Genomic DNA, 12,771 nt, shown 5'->3' with positions numbered 1-12,771 from the left:
TGATCATTTAACTCATTTATCAAGCAAAAATGACCAAACATCTGCTGGTTCCAGTGTCTCAAATGTAAGGGGTTTGCGGTTTGAAATCCTTGAATATTTGAATATCTTTGGGTGAGCAGGTCCACATTCTTTGGCATTTTATAGACTATCTAATAGGAAAAAAGTTGCAGCCCTAGAAGAGACACATTTTTATAGAAATAGGAAGTTTTTCTACAAATCATGCCTAGTTTTTCTTTATTGAGTAATTATATGGAGGACAGATGGAAGTTTAAATTGAAAAATATATCTAATAACATGAATCTTAACACCTTAGGTGCAAATCTTTACACATCTCCCACAATCTTCATCACATGCCACAATAGCAGGGATCGAATAATGTCCGGAAACGATCTCACATTTTACAAATCACACTGTATGACGAGCAATAATTGCCTGTATGCAGTTAGTTGGAGGGTTTGTCAGTTAGCCTAACTCAGTTTTCTCAACAAAACGTGCAAGAAGCTAAACATGTACATAGTCACAGCTGAGATCACATTACAATAACCTGCTAATTAAGAAGGTCTGAATGCCATTATTGCAATCAACAGTGAGATTATGCAGAATCCTGTTCACCATATAAACCAACACACACAAACACACCTTCGCTGTGATTATACCCAGGTTTTTGACACTGTGCCCGCTGTCAGCGGGTGAGGCCGGAGAGTGGAGAAACCTGCGGTTAATGTGGGCTCTAAGTGGATTCTGCTGGCAGGAGCAGCCGGCTCATCTGGTCAGAGTAATTCGGTCCTCTCTGGCAGCTACAGAGCTGGACTGTCCTCATGATGATGTGCCTCTATTAAGAGAAGGCAACAGACCGCTGAGTCAGCGTCTAGCAACGGCTCCTAATTAACATGCTCTGTGAAAAGCAATAAAGGGGCCTAGTGCATTTTAATCACACGCTCACATTTAGCCTACTTTGTGCATCGCAGCGTGTCTCGGTGAGAATCAACAGGGACCGCTGGGCAGGGTGGGCATGGCTGTGGGTGTCAGTGAAGCAGAGACGTGACAGCTCAGGGGACACCGAGCAAGATGAGCTCCTCCAAGTGTGTGTATGTGTGTCCGTGTGTGGCCATCTAGGTGTGTGTGTGTGTGTGCTCCTTCACTGAGAGGAAGCAATACATCAAGCCATGCAGCCACCCAATCGGTCTTTCCATTCCTGCTTCAGCGGGCTCTCGCATCTCCAAATGCCAGCCTCTCGCCCCGCCGAGGGTAGGGTAAGTGGGCGGGCTGAGAGGGGGACCAGCCAACCGATAAGACCGGGACCTGTCACCAATCCTAATCCCCAATCACTCACAGGACAAAGCCTCCTGTCCGCAGCGCACATCCTCGACTTGCGGCCACATTGAAGACATCAAACAGTAAACTTCCACCTGCCCACTGAGATACCAGGGCTTAAACAGGGAGCTATTGTACAGGTAGACAGCTGAGCCTGCAGCCAGCACCACTCACATCCTCGCAGAGACGAAAAACGCACATCAGCACCCTATCACGCTAGGACAGCATGCACATACAAAGCGGCTGATTAATAAAAGGTCAGTTCGGCAGAATGATTAATGTTCAAGTGATTGCAACATCAGGGAGCAGAAAGCAGGGGGTGCATCTCTTTGTGTACATGTGGGGCATTCAAAACAACACAAGTCAAATGGAAAACAACACAGTACACCAGTAAGTCAAATTACACCCTTAGTTCTTGGTTTGGGGTGTTCAGTGAATGCCAGGGGATATTTTGTGATGATGCTCATACCTGTTCCCATCAGAACAGAGCATCCAGATGTGGTATGCATGGTGTTACTGCAGATGAGGTATGTGACAGTCACAACCCTTACTCATAATCTAAAATGCCCAGTGGTTGCATTGCATTCTGGTCTATTGAGGCAAGTCGGTCATCTTTCTGTGATAGATTCTTACTGTGATTTGTTGAACATCAAAAAGTGCAAAATGATACTTATATAAACCTATATAAAACGTTAAGTTCACTTATGTTGTTTACGCTCTTATAGAAAAATTCAACTGTAGTTGCATTCTGCACCACCAAAATAAAAGGAGATCCATAAACGCAAGTACATTTTAAATGTTTAAGGTGGATCATTCAATATTGGTTTCAGGCTTAAATAGGAGTCAAACTTATCATAAAATAAACTTGTTCTTGCTTAACATGCAAAGATTAGTAGGCTAAACTCTACGCAATTGTAGTCACGTTGTCTTAATGCACGCACGACACATAACTTTTAAGCTAGTAGCTAAGGTTAGCAATAATATTACGAACAACTTGGTCAAGTGAAGTGATACAGCTTAGTCAAGTTATGGGCGTTCTTACAAAACATGAAGAGTGAGTGGAATTAAACACTATTTTCTGTGGGCACAATAACGTAAACATGGTGTGACGTGAAAGCCCTGACATAGCTAATTGAGTGATAAAGTGACGGTTTGAAGCGTGTTTACCTGGTTTACCTGCTCCAGAATCCTGCGGTACCTCCGCGTGGCTTGGTCGATTAAATCCCGGACGGTCCATCCAGCTTTACATGGAACCACCACTGACGTGTCCCCGAAAGTAACTGTAACTTTCATAGTGGCTGTAAATAAATTCAAATGTTCTTTTGGAGAGAGTTAAGAAATGAATCCGAGTTTCGGTAGTCTCTCGACCCCGGTAGCTGCTCGCTCCCTGTTTGAGACGAAGATACCTGTCTGTCGAAACTGGAGCAACAGGTGTCTCAGGTCAGGGTGAAATCACGATGTGAAGTCACTTGTCCGACTTTCCGGGCTAAGAACGTGTATAAAACTTAAAAGGACATTTTATTTTCAGCAAAGCCGTCATGTAAGTTGTAGAAAAACAGTAGTTAGAGCCGCAGACTGTGACTTTCTGTCATGTGGAGTTGTGCGCTGATACACCCAAACAAAACAAACTGAGAGGAACCCGGAAGAAATCACAGAGACACCGGTACTCCAGGAAACTACATTCCCACTGGCACTCCAACACCCATAATAACTTTATTTCAGTTACCTAGTTTTGTTCCTATTTGTATTTAAAACAGTTTCACATGTTTGACAATGATCCGATAACACATTGTTTATTAATTGAAACTAAAAGACATATTTTTCTTTTTTTACTGTATCTGCTTTGTTTCCTCTGTCAATAGTTTGAGCGGTTGTAATTGGTATATCTATTAAATATAATACACATATTTTAAGAAAGAATACAAAAATAAAAATGACAAAGAATCACCCTTTTTAATTCACTGACTTGGAAAAATACTAAACAAATGTGATGATATGACATGTATAAAGTAACCATTAACTCACAATGTATATTATAGATAGATATTTGTATATTGTTATTATAACTAAATGCAAAACAAAACCTGTAGAAATGTAATAGGAGCTGATCCCATAGGACTCCTGCTGGAGACTATAGATGCTTCCTAGATCCTATAGATCTACTTTACTACATCTTAGAGGCCAATATTGTACATTTTTGTAACTTGTTACAAGCTACTTTACAGATAAATATTTTACATACACAGCCTTTAACCAGCTTATAAAATATGATACATTAATTAATATTAAACGACTCCACAGTAAGTACAATGGTTCAAAGTTCTTCCACTTTAATGCCTCTGTAAAACTGATCAAATATTAATATATGCATTTTAATGTGTCAGACTTTAACTTTGACAGTGGTCATTATCCATAAGGAGGCCTACCTTTACCTTTAATGGTAAAGTCTGCTGATAATTGTGCATGTTTTTATATTATGGTATTTAAAGCATTTCCTAAATATCCTCCATATTTACGACATACTCCTGTAAAATCATACTGTATTATTTTCTAGGCAGGACAGAAGGTAATGTGAGGTAAACTGTCCACATGTATTTGCAGAGAAATATATTAGCTTTTCTACTCTAATGTCCCTGTTCTCACACCCACACACACACACACACACACACACACACACACACACACACCACCATCACACCTCTACTCACACACACATCACACATACTAATTACCTAACTGTTATTGTCTGTCATTTTATGTCATTAGGTGTGTTGTGAAATTGCCTTTATGGATATTAATGGCCACTGACACGCTCCTGTGCCTTATTCCCACACATTGTTTGGTTTTTGCTCTCAGGAATTTCCTCCCCATCAAATCAGAAAGCCACCGCGGCAGATGGATTCATAATTGGGACAAGCAATTATTTCCACTGCCACTGTAATTCACCCGAAACGTACGGAACAGAACAATAAAGGGCTGACAGCCTTGTTTTTGCCTCTCGTTTCATCTCACTCCTCTCATTCCCTATAAACAAGGTGCGTATTGGAGGGGGTGAGAGAGCAAGGTATGAGGACAGAAAGCAAATAGAGAGATGGCAAGAAAGAAATTATCCCTAATTAGCAGATCCTACAATGGCTTTGTCCATAATCCCTGGGCTCTGATTTTAAGGGAGAACATCATTTCATACATGGTTTAACACTGCGTTTGCAGAGCCACTGACAGTATATGATGCTGGTTACTGTGTGTTCCCCCAGTGTGATTATGACAGCTGCTGATTCATCAGTTGGTTCTTTGTTTGTTGTTGTTAGCAGTGGAACATGTATTTCCACACACCGTTATTAAAACCCTGTAAGCTAGGAAATTGAGCAACTACACTGTGTGGTGTCAGTGTTTACAGCTCTATTTGTCCATCAATCCATCCATCCATCTTCGTCCGCTTATCCGAGGTTGGGTCGCGGGGGCAGCAGCTCCAGCAGGGGACCCCAAACTTCCCTTTCCTGAGCTCTATTTGTCCTGTTCTTTAGAACTTTCTTTATCCAAGGCCCGCCATTCAAACTGTTAGTTAATGGAAGGCTCTGACACAGCTGTGTATGGTTAAGCCCCACACTCTTTTGCTGATAAAGAAAAATGTCTCTCAGTTACTTTCCAAACTCACCTGCTGTAAAACATATTCCAAGTCACTTCCTCATACAGTATAGCTGCACTTGGCCACTTTGCACTTCAGCAGCTGTAAGTGGTAATGAGAGATTGAAATGTTGATTGAAAGTTTGGAGGACTTCACCATTACCCAGAAGTCATGTTAAGTCGCACCAGTAAACTGCACCTAAATGTATTCTTCGAAACAGCAGGTGTGCTGAGAACAATATTTCAGATGATGTTGGTGAGTCCTGATTGTGAAGTGCCTTTGCAGTCCTTTCAATAACAACCTACACATCCATTTATGTTTTATAAGATTTTTTTAGAGCATTTTGCCTTTATTTGATAATGACAGTAGAGATACAGACAGGAAATGCAACAAAGGTCCCCAGCCAAAATTGATTGCACTCATATGAATTGTCTCCGGCATGCACTTTTCAGGTTTTTAAATTCTATATATATTGTTTTGTTGGTCTGTTTGTTCCCTGATCCAGAAGAAGCAAAGTCTCATCTCAGCTGTATTCTTTTATGCTTTAAATGACATTTACACTGAGACAACTTTATTTTTTTGTCACATCTTGTGTACAAACTGCCAGTGACCATAATGCATTTTTGTTAGCATCACAACTCTCCTAATGCAGCTTACGCTTCTCCTTATTTCATAATTGTTTGCATAGTACAGTAGAAACAACATACTATGGTGGAAAATTGTACCATAGTATTTCCAGAGTTTTGACCACATGACACAACCTTCTTCGGAACTACAGAGCTTCATATAGTTCAGGTGCAAATAACTAGTATTTACTGAACAAAGTAGCACCCATGCATTTACACATATACTGTATACACACAAACATGTTGGCATAGATAGGACTGCTGCATTGAGAAGCGTCTCTGTTTGTTTAAGGTGGCTCCTGCCTTTGTGCACAGCTCCCATTTATGTTAGAGAAACACAATACAGTGCATTTTGCACTACAAGACGGAGGCCTCAATATGTCCTCACATTGTAACGTGTGACAAGAACAGAATGACCTGAGTCAGTGCCAGAATGCAAACACAGTGAGAATTTGATCAGTTCCCACGTGACGAAGAAAGGAGACGTTGTCTGACCTGAGAGCAGACAAGTTTGACAACAATGCCTCGCTGCAGTGATTGCACAACATTACCGCTGTGTATGATGTCACTTCCTCTATCAATAGAGCGGGATGCTCTTTTCTTTGCCACACCTTCACCTGTTGTGGTGTTGGGCAATACAGTATGTAGTCTCCCATTGCCAGACCTTCCTCCACAGCGCTGCGGAGGAGGGTCTGGCTAGTCCACAAAGTATTCCGGGATTGGGAGAAAAACGTGCTCTGGTTTATTGGCATTTCTTTAAACCAATCACAATCATCTTGGGCGGCGCTAAGCCCTGGACACAATGACGGTGCCTCTTCAAAATAGCCTCGGGAAGGAACTTGCTTTGGTGGAACATGTGTACGTTTAAAAGTTGTTTTAGTTGTGCAAAAGAAAACTCAGATTGGACAGATAGTGTAGCTAGCTGTCTGGATTTACCCTGCAGAGATCTGAGGAGCAGTTAACCGTAGTCCTCAGAAATCGATCCGAGTTTAAAACGCCAACACAAAGAAAGCAGAAGGTAACGGACATCAGGCCTAAAAAGAGCGGTATTTCCGGCAGCACCTGAACAACCCCAGAAGTGGAACGTCGTAAATATAGACTACACAAGACGTGATGCAAAAGCAGGACTTTTTAAGAGTTTGTCATTCAACAGAATTGAAAAAGTTCACATTCACAGTCATCTTTGAGCTAACACGCTGCATACTGTATGTGTTTGAACGGTCCATAAGGCCTTTCTTTTGAATCTTTTCAATCTTACCCTCATTTGGAACTAAGGCGTTCTAGCCAAAGTGTTGGCCGTCAATAAAATCTCAGTGATGGTTTTTGTTGTTTTGTTCAGCTATCTGAGTGCAATTTACAGGGTTGGGTTGTCTGGGTCGATAGTCGTGTTGATTTGCTTTCAGTCTTCAAGCAGTGCCCCTTTTCTAAAGAGCAAAATTGACATGTTCTCAGCGGCAGTGCCACCACCCCTGTGTTTATTTCAGTGTGAGACTGAAGCTGGTCAATAGCTGAGACTTGCTTCACTTCCTGCTGCGCTGCTTACAATTACAGGCCCTGAATCAGTGGCAAGGATTACTCATAAATAAAAACCTGCTCTTGCTCTCTCTCTCTCTCTCTCTCTCTCTGTGTGAGTGTGTGTTTGTGTGTGTGTGTGTGTGTGTGTGTGTGTGTGTGTGTGTGTGTGTGTGTGTGTGTGTGTGTGTGTGTGTGTGTGTGGCTGCGCAAGTAGGGCAGGAGAGATAGTGTTCACAATCACAAAATATGACTTTCATTCAGCATGAGGATTTCATTTCAGACCTCAGGTATAATATTCATGCAGCAAAATTGCATTTCTTTTGTGTGTGACTGCTGAAAAGCTCCAATCGAATAGCTATAGGCGCTTGCCTGGGAATTACAAGTGTTGCCAAAGTTGCCCCAATTGTTGTCAGGAATAATCACAGCTATTCAAATCAAAACAGCTATCATCAGGTGCCATGATCTATGGACACACAGAAATGCATATTGTACTCATTACACTTCTGCAACTTAGGGGGATCTTTGTCAAACACTGCTGGCAGTCTACTTCTGTACAGGTACAGTATAAGGAGAAGTGTACAGAATTATAAATATAAGAGGAAGTTGGACTGTTACCACATTGCTACAGAATTGAAAGATAGTGCAGACAGATTGTTTGAGTTGGCCTACAGTATGGCCGTGACTATCCTCACTATCAGGGGAATTTGTCTGGAGCCTGTTGGACAAGTGACCCAGGAAATACCCAGCTTTTAGTGTTAACCCCAGCTAGCAGAAGTCGTGGCCAAAATCAGTGCTCAGCACAGTTGAGGGTTTAACCTGTCTGGAGCTCCCTGCTGCACACTGTTAAACACAGAGTACAACCATAAGGGCTTCAAGTTTTTTTAACATGGTTTTCAGCTGGCCTATGTGTCGTACTTTATCTTATAAGTGTTTTATATGTTCCATTTGATTCGTATGACCTGAATTAGCCCTATGTTTTGATTCTGCTTCTGGCGTTCCTCATTTAAGTCCGAGCTTACCCTGCATGACTTACTGCATGTGGCACTTGAAAACATCCAACTGGATTTCTTATAAAACCTTCCCACATAATGTAGGATTTCCGATTTTATTACAGAAGGACCTCCAATGTGAGATAATGGCACACAATTGAGGAAAAAAAACTTATCAGGCTTTTATTTTGTGAAGTACAGTTGGACTGACATTCCAAGTGAAATGTCTGGAAAGTCCACATAAAGAGAGGAACCTAACAAAATGTGCATTGTAGTTCATATTTGTTATTGTAATGTAATTCTATGGATTCTTTGGAATGCTGTTAAACCAGGAAGTCCTATTCTATCGTTGCACACATTCCTCCAAAAAAGGAGCCCTAGTTCGATTTCCCAAATGCATACATGCTACATGATATATTGTACAGTTGCATGTCACCTTTCCCACAAAACATCAGTTTCAAGCATCTGTTATCTAACTGGTGTGTGTGTGTGTGTGTGTGTGTGTGTGTGTGTGTGTGTGTCATTTTTGTCGCCTGTTAAATGTCACGCATTTATTTGATGCGATCGCAGTCAGAGGTAGAATGTGGATTTGTCGATTACATCAACCCGTCTGCACATATTTTCACACTCTTTCCAAAGAAGAAACATATTTTCTCCTTGTTTTTCACAAAGGAGAGCTTTTTCCGTCTTCGACTGTTGTACTAATTAGACTAATTAGATTTTTCTCAGCTGAAGCCTTAAGTTTAACAAGACGCAACTCTCGCCCTTTGCACCATGCTCCTTGATGGGTGAGAATGAGACTTTATATTTACTAGGCAGGTAGCACATCACACACTCTCTCTCACACACACAAACACACACATCCCTTAATGGATCAAATTAGCGCTCTGACACATAAACCCTGTTTTCCAATAGTTCTCGCTTGTTCTCTCTCGCTTTCTTCTCCTTTTCTTCCTCGTTTCTTCTGTCAGAGACAGTCACCGGGTAATTAAAATCTACATTGAGACAAAAGTTGCTTTAATTTAAGTTCATTACACTGTGCCAGTCTCTGGCTTTGCCGGAAATCTTTTTTAGAAAATGTGCTGCCCTGAAACCATGGCAACTGCCGCATAACCTCGTTTTCTGCCTAATCACAGCGAGAGAGCCTGCTAAACATTGATTTGGACAATTATGGGGCTACATTTGCAACAAAAGCAAATAAGGCAGAGGCAATGGTTGGGAAAGGTGAAGTGGGGAGGGGGCAGAGTGCGACTTAAGTGCTTAGAGGGAAAATGAAAGTGAGAGCAGAGGAGAGGGGGCAGCGTGGTACATATCTAGATAGTTTAATGGCTCTAAAATGGCACCTTTTACTCCGTCTGCAGCTCGAAAATGTCCCAGTGGTGTCATTCTATTCAATCTGACTGACATCCTGTGGCTCATCCACGCCGCTCCGCCTCGAGAACTTTTCTTCTGTGCTTATTCAACCTGCTAATTTGACCAAAAGAACATTTCTATTTACAGCAGGCAACATGGTCACCTTTTGTATAACCAGAATTACATACTAAAGTGTATGCTTTTAAAGGGACAGTTCATCCAAATGGCTTACCATGTGGTATCTAGCTGTGTCGATAGTTTCCCTTGAATCTGCTGGTCCTTTGATATGTTTATGGTATATGGTATATGGTTTAGAATACTGGCACCACATGTTTACAACCATAAGGGTGGTGCCAGAACAGAAACATGGCTACATACCACAAGACGTCCAGTGAATGAACCATGTATATTTGTGAATTGGTTGAACTGGCCCTTTAAACTTGGCCTGTAATCCCGTTTTCCCACTGCAAGCAAACCTGGATTTTATTACAAGCAGGAGTGGCTGTCTATTGGTTGCTGCCTCGGAGGTCAAAGGTCAAAGAGTGAAAAAGTTGAGAAAGGCTTCACTGTAATAACACCACCTCATTATGAGGTATCATTACCTTTCCAACAGGGTCAGACAATTGTTTTGGCTGACCTGGCTTCAAAGGGACACGGTCGAGGTTCTGTTGCTGTTATATGACCTCGGTCAAATTGTGGGGATTCTGGGTAATTATGGCTCATACTGAGAAGAACTGAGAAAGAGAAATAAAATTCAGACACACTGAGTTGCTGTGTTGTGTCGGTGCATGCATGCATGTCCGCCGGTCCTCAACTATGGGCGTAGGTCTGTGTCATCACAACTCTTCCCTGCATGTGCCAGCAGAGATGGGAGAACTAATGACAATCCATCAACCAAACACACTCAATTAAGTTATGCAAATGCACTAATTGCAAATGCATAGCAGTCCTGCCTCATCACTTAACCCTCTGTAACCTGTTTAAAGGTTTCCATACCAGCTTACAGTTTGGCTTGAAAGATGGATTTGTCTCTGGTATACAATAGTGGATGAATGAAGGGTGGGTTGGATGGGGAAAGGGTGTGGGAAGGGAGGAGGGTGTGCACGTACATGTGCAGGGGCAAAGAAGAAAAGAGAGATCAAAATTGCCCCCCTGCCAATCAAAAAACCCAATTATCATTCTCAATCAGCACTGGAAAGACACAAAGAGCCGCTCTCATACAATGGATCAGTGGTCTAGACCAGAACAATTACCGCATAATTAGTTCATCAGACAATCCCAGATTGATCCAACTTTGATTTGCATTCGCAGAATTGTGTGGGAGAAAAGCCTGGCTTTGAGCATGCACATGATGTTCTTATCATACTGAGGCTGAGGCTGAGGCTGTGCCGCCGACTGAGAAAATTGGTATAACTGTCCAAGAGAGGGGCAGTTCAACAAGGCAAAAATGACACGGTGGGAAAAATGTCTCAGTCGAAAAATTGAGCTCCATCACCCTGTTATACGCGTTATTGGAACTTTTGCATTGCCTCGTACTTTTGCGAGAAGATAGAGAATCAGGGAGTGGAGAAATGACTTCTGTGTGCCTTCAGCTAGCACAGTATGGAGGGATGAAGCTCTTTTTGACCTAAATGCCCCCAATTTGAATCTCCCTCCATAAGGGAAGATTTTGGTGATGAAGGTGTCTCTCCCATCATTACAGAGCAGACTCGCTGCAGTGCATGATTGCGAGACAGAGGTTGTTATTCACTTGACCAGTCTGGACCTGATTCTATGGCGGAGAGGTGCTCAGTGTGGTGAAAAGGAACCCTGATCAATACAGAGGAGGAGGTGAAAGGAAAGTGGTCTGAACTTGTCACGGGGAAAGCTTCACGCTGCGTTTCTTTCAGAATCCAGGCGCGATCACTTTCTGGGAGAGAAAAGGCGCCCTGCTTTCTACAGACTGTGAATAGGCAGTGATTGCCTGTGATACAAAGGGACGAGGGTACAGGTAATGACTGTGTGGTTTTGACAGACACCACCCAGCAGTAGCTATATAGCCAACTGCTCCATCATTTCATTTGGGAGAACCGTTGCTATGGCGACCACACTAGTTGATTGGCGCCCTGCTTTTTTTTTTTTTTTTGGGGGGGGGGGGCAATTTACATACAACATTTTCTTGATTCTGGGGAAAGTATTATTAAATACCAAAGAGGCCAATGAACTGTGAACCTTATTTAATGGAGCAGAATTGAATCAAATATTGATTCAATTCAATTTTTTTTTTGTATTTTGAGATTATTCCTGATTAGTTTTGCAAATAATCTTATCATGAACCGTTTTCTTTCAAAGCCGAACCTATTATTGGAACACTGTTCGTTACTCTGTATTCTTTTCTGAGAATCTTTTAGAATTTTTAGGGAGGACAGACCAGTAACCTGTCTACGTTCTATAAGTGGGAATTGAATTAGCAAACCTGTCTCTCTGAAGATACCTTTATAGAAAGGGCCTCTGGGGATGGGAAGAACTCGCCACATTTGTTTTTTAAACCCTATTTTTCCCCCCTCTCTTTTATTGTTCAGGTTGATTTTATTACTCAGATCTCTCTGATCACCGACCACAGCCACCACAGTCCACATGAGAGAAGAGAGGAGTTGATAAAGGTGTTGATAAAGAACCTTTAGCTATAACCCTGCACTCCAGCGATAAGCTTAACAAGCAGCAGGGTTTCTACAGACAGATTTTAGTGCACTAAAAAATACACCACTGGTTTATATTTGTTTATCATTATTAAGGGAAACCAGGGTCAGCAGCACATCGGTCAGGGGATGGGGCCTGAACACATGGTATTTCCTGTACGGATCAGGTAGACAAGGAGGGCTGCCAACCAAAAGAAATAAAAACATGTATATCCTGCATTTATTTACATTTAAATCAATCTTCCATTGCATGTTTTTGGGAGAACAATCAAATATTACATACACTACAGGTCAAAAGTTTGGGGTCACTTCCATTCACTTCCATGGGAAATTTCCATTCCACTTCATTACAGACAGAATACCAGCTGAGATCAGTTGCATTGTTTTTTTTAACCAGGGCAGCAGTTTTCAGATTACATTATGTGCTTACATCATTGCAAAAGGGTTCTCCAATGTTTTCTCAGTTAGCCTTTTAAAATGATATCAGATTAGTAAACAGTATGTGCCTTTGGAACATTGGATGAGTGGTTGCTGATAATGGGCAATGTAGATATTGCATTAAAGATCAGCCACTTTTTTCTACAACAGTCGAGAACCCTTTTGCAATTATGTAAGCACATAAAAAAACAATACAACTGATCTCAGCTGGTATTCTGTCTGTAATGGAGTGG

At 41.7% G+C, this 12,771-nt stretch overlaps 1 protein-coding gene across 2 annotated transcripts in view; it reads right to left on the bottom strand.

Moving 5' to 3' along the window:
* Positions 1-2,959, bottom strand: part of pard3ba (par-3 family cell polarity regulator beta a) — a 143,734-nt gene extending 140,775 nt beyond the window's left edge. Inside the window, exon 1 of one of the 2 annotated variants that reach the window (XM_078243477.1) lies at positions 2,482-2,959. In XM_078243477.1, the coding sequence (XP_078099603.1) occupies positions 2,482-2,607 (126 nt within the window). In that variant the 5' untranslated portion in view covers positions 2,608-2,959. The remainder of the gene's footprint in view (positions 1-2,481) is intronic. The other variant, XM_078243478.1, reaches the window with a different exon arrangement.
* Between the last annotated feature and the right edge of the window lie 9,812 nt (positions 2,960-12,771).

This window comes from Sander vitreus, chromosome 24 (assembly GCF_031162955.1).
Source record: "Sander vitreus isolate 19-12246 chromosome 24, sanVit1, whole genome shotgun sequence".
Lineage (NCBI taxonomy): Eukaryota > Metazoa > Chordata > Actinopteri > Perciformes > Percidae > Sander > Sander vitreus.
Note: the sequence above shows the minus strand (reverse complement) of the source record. Positions and strands in the feature narration are given on the sequence as shown.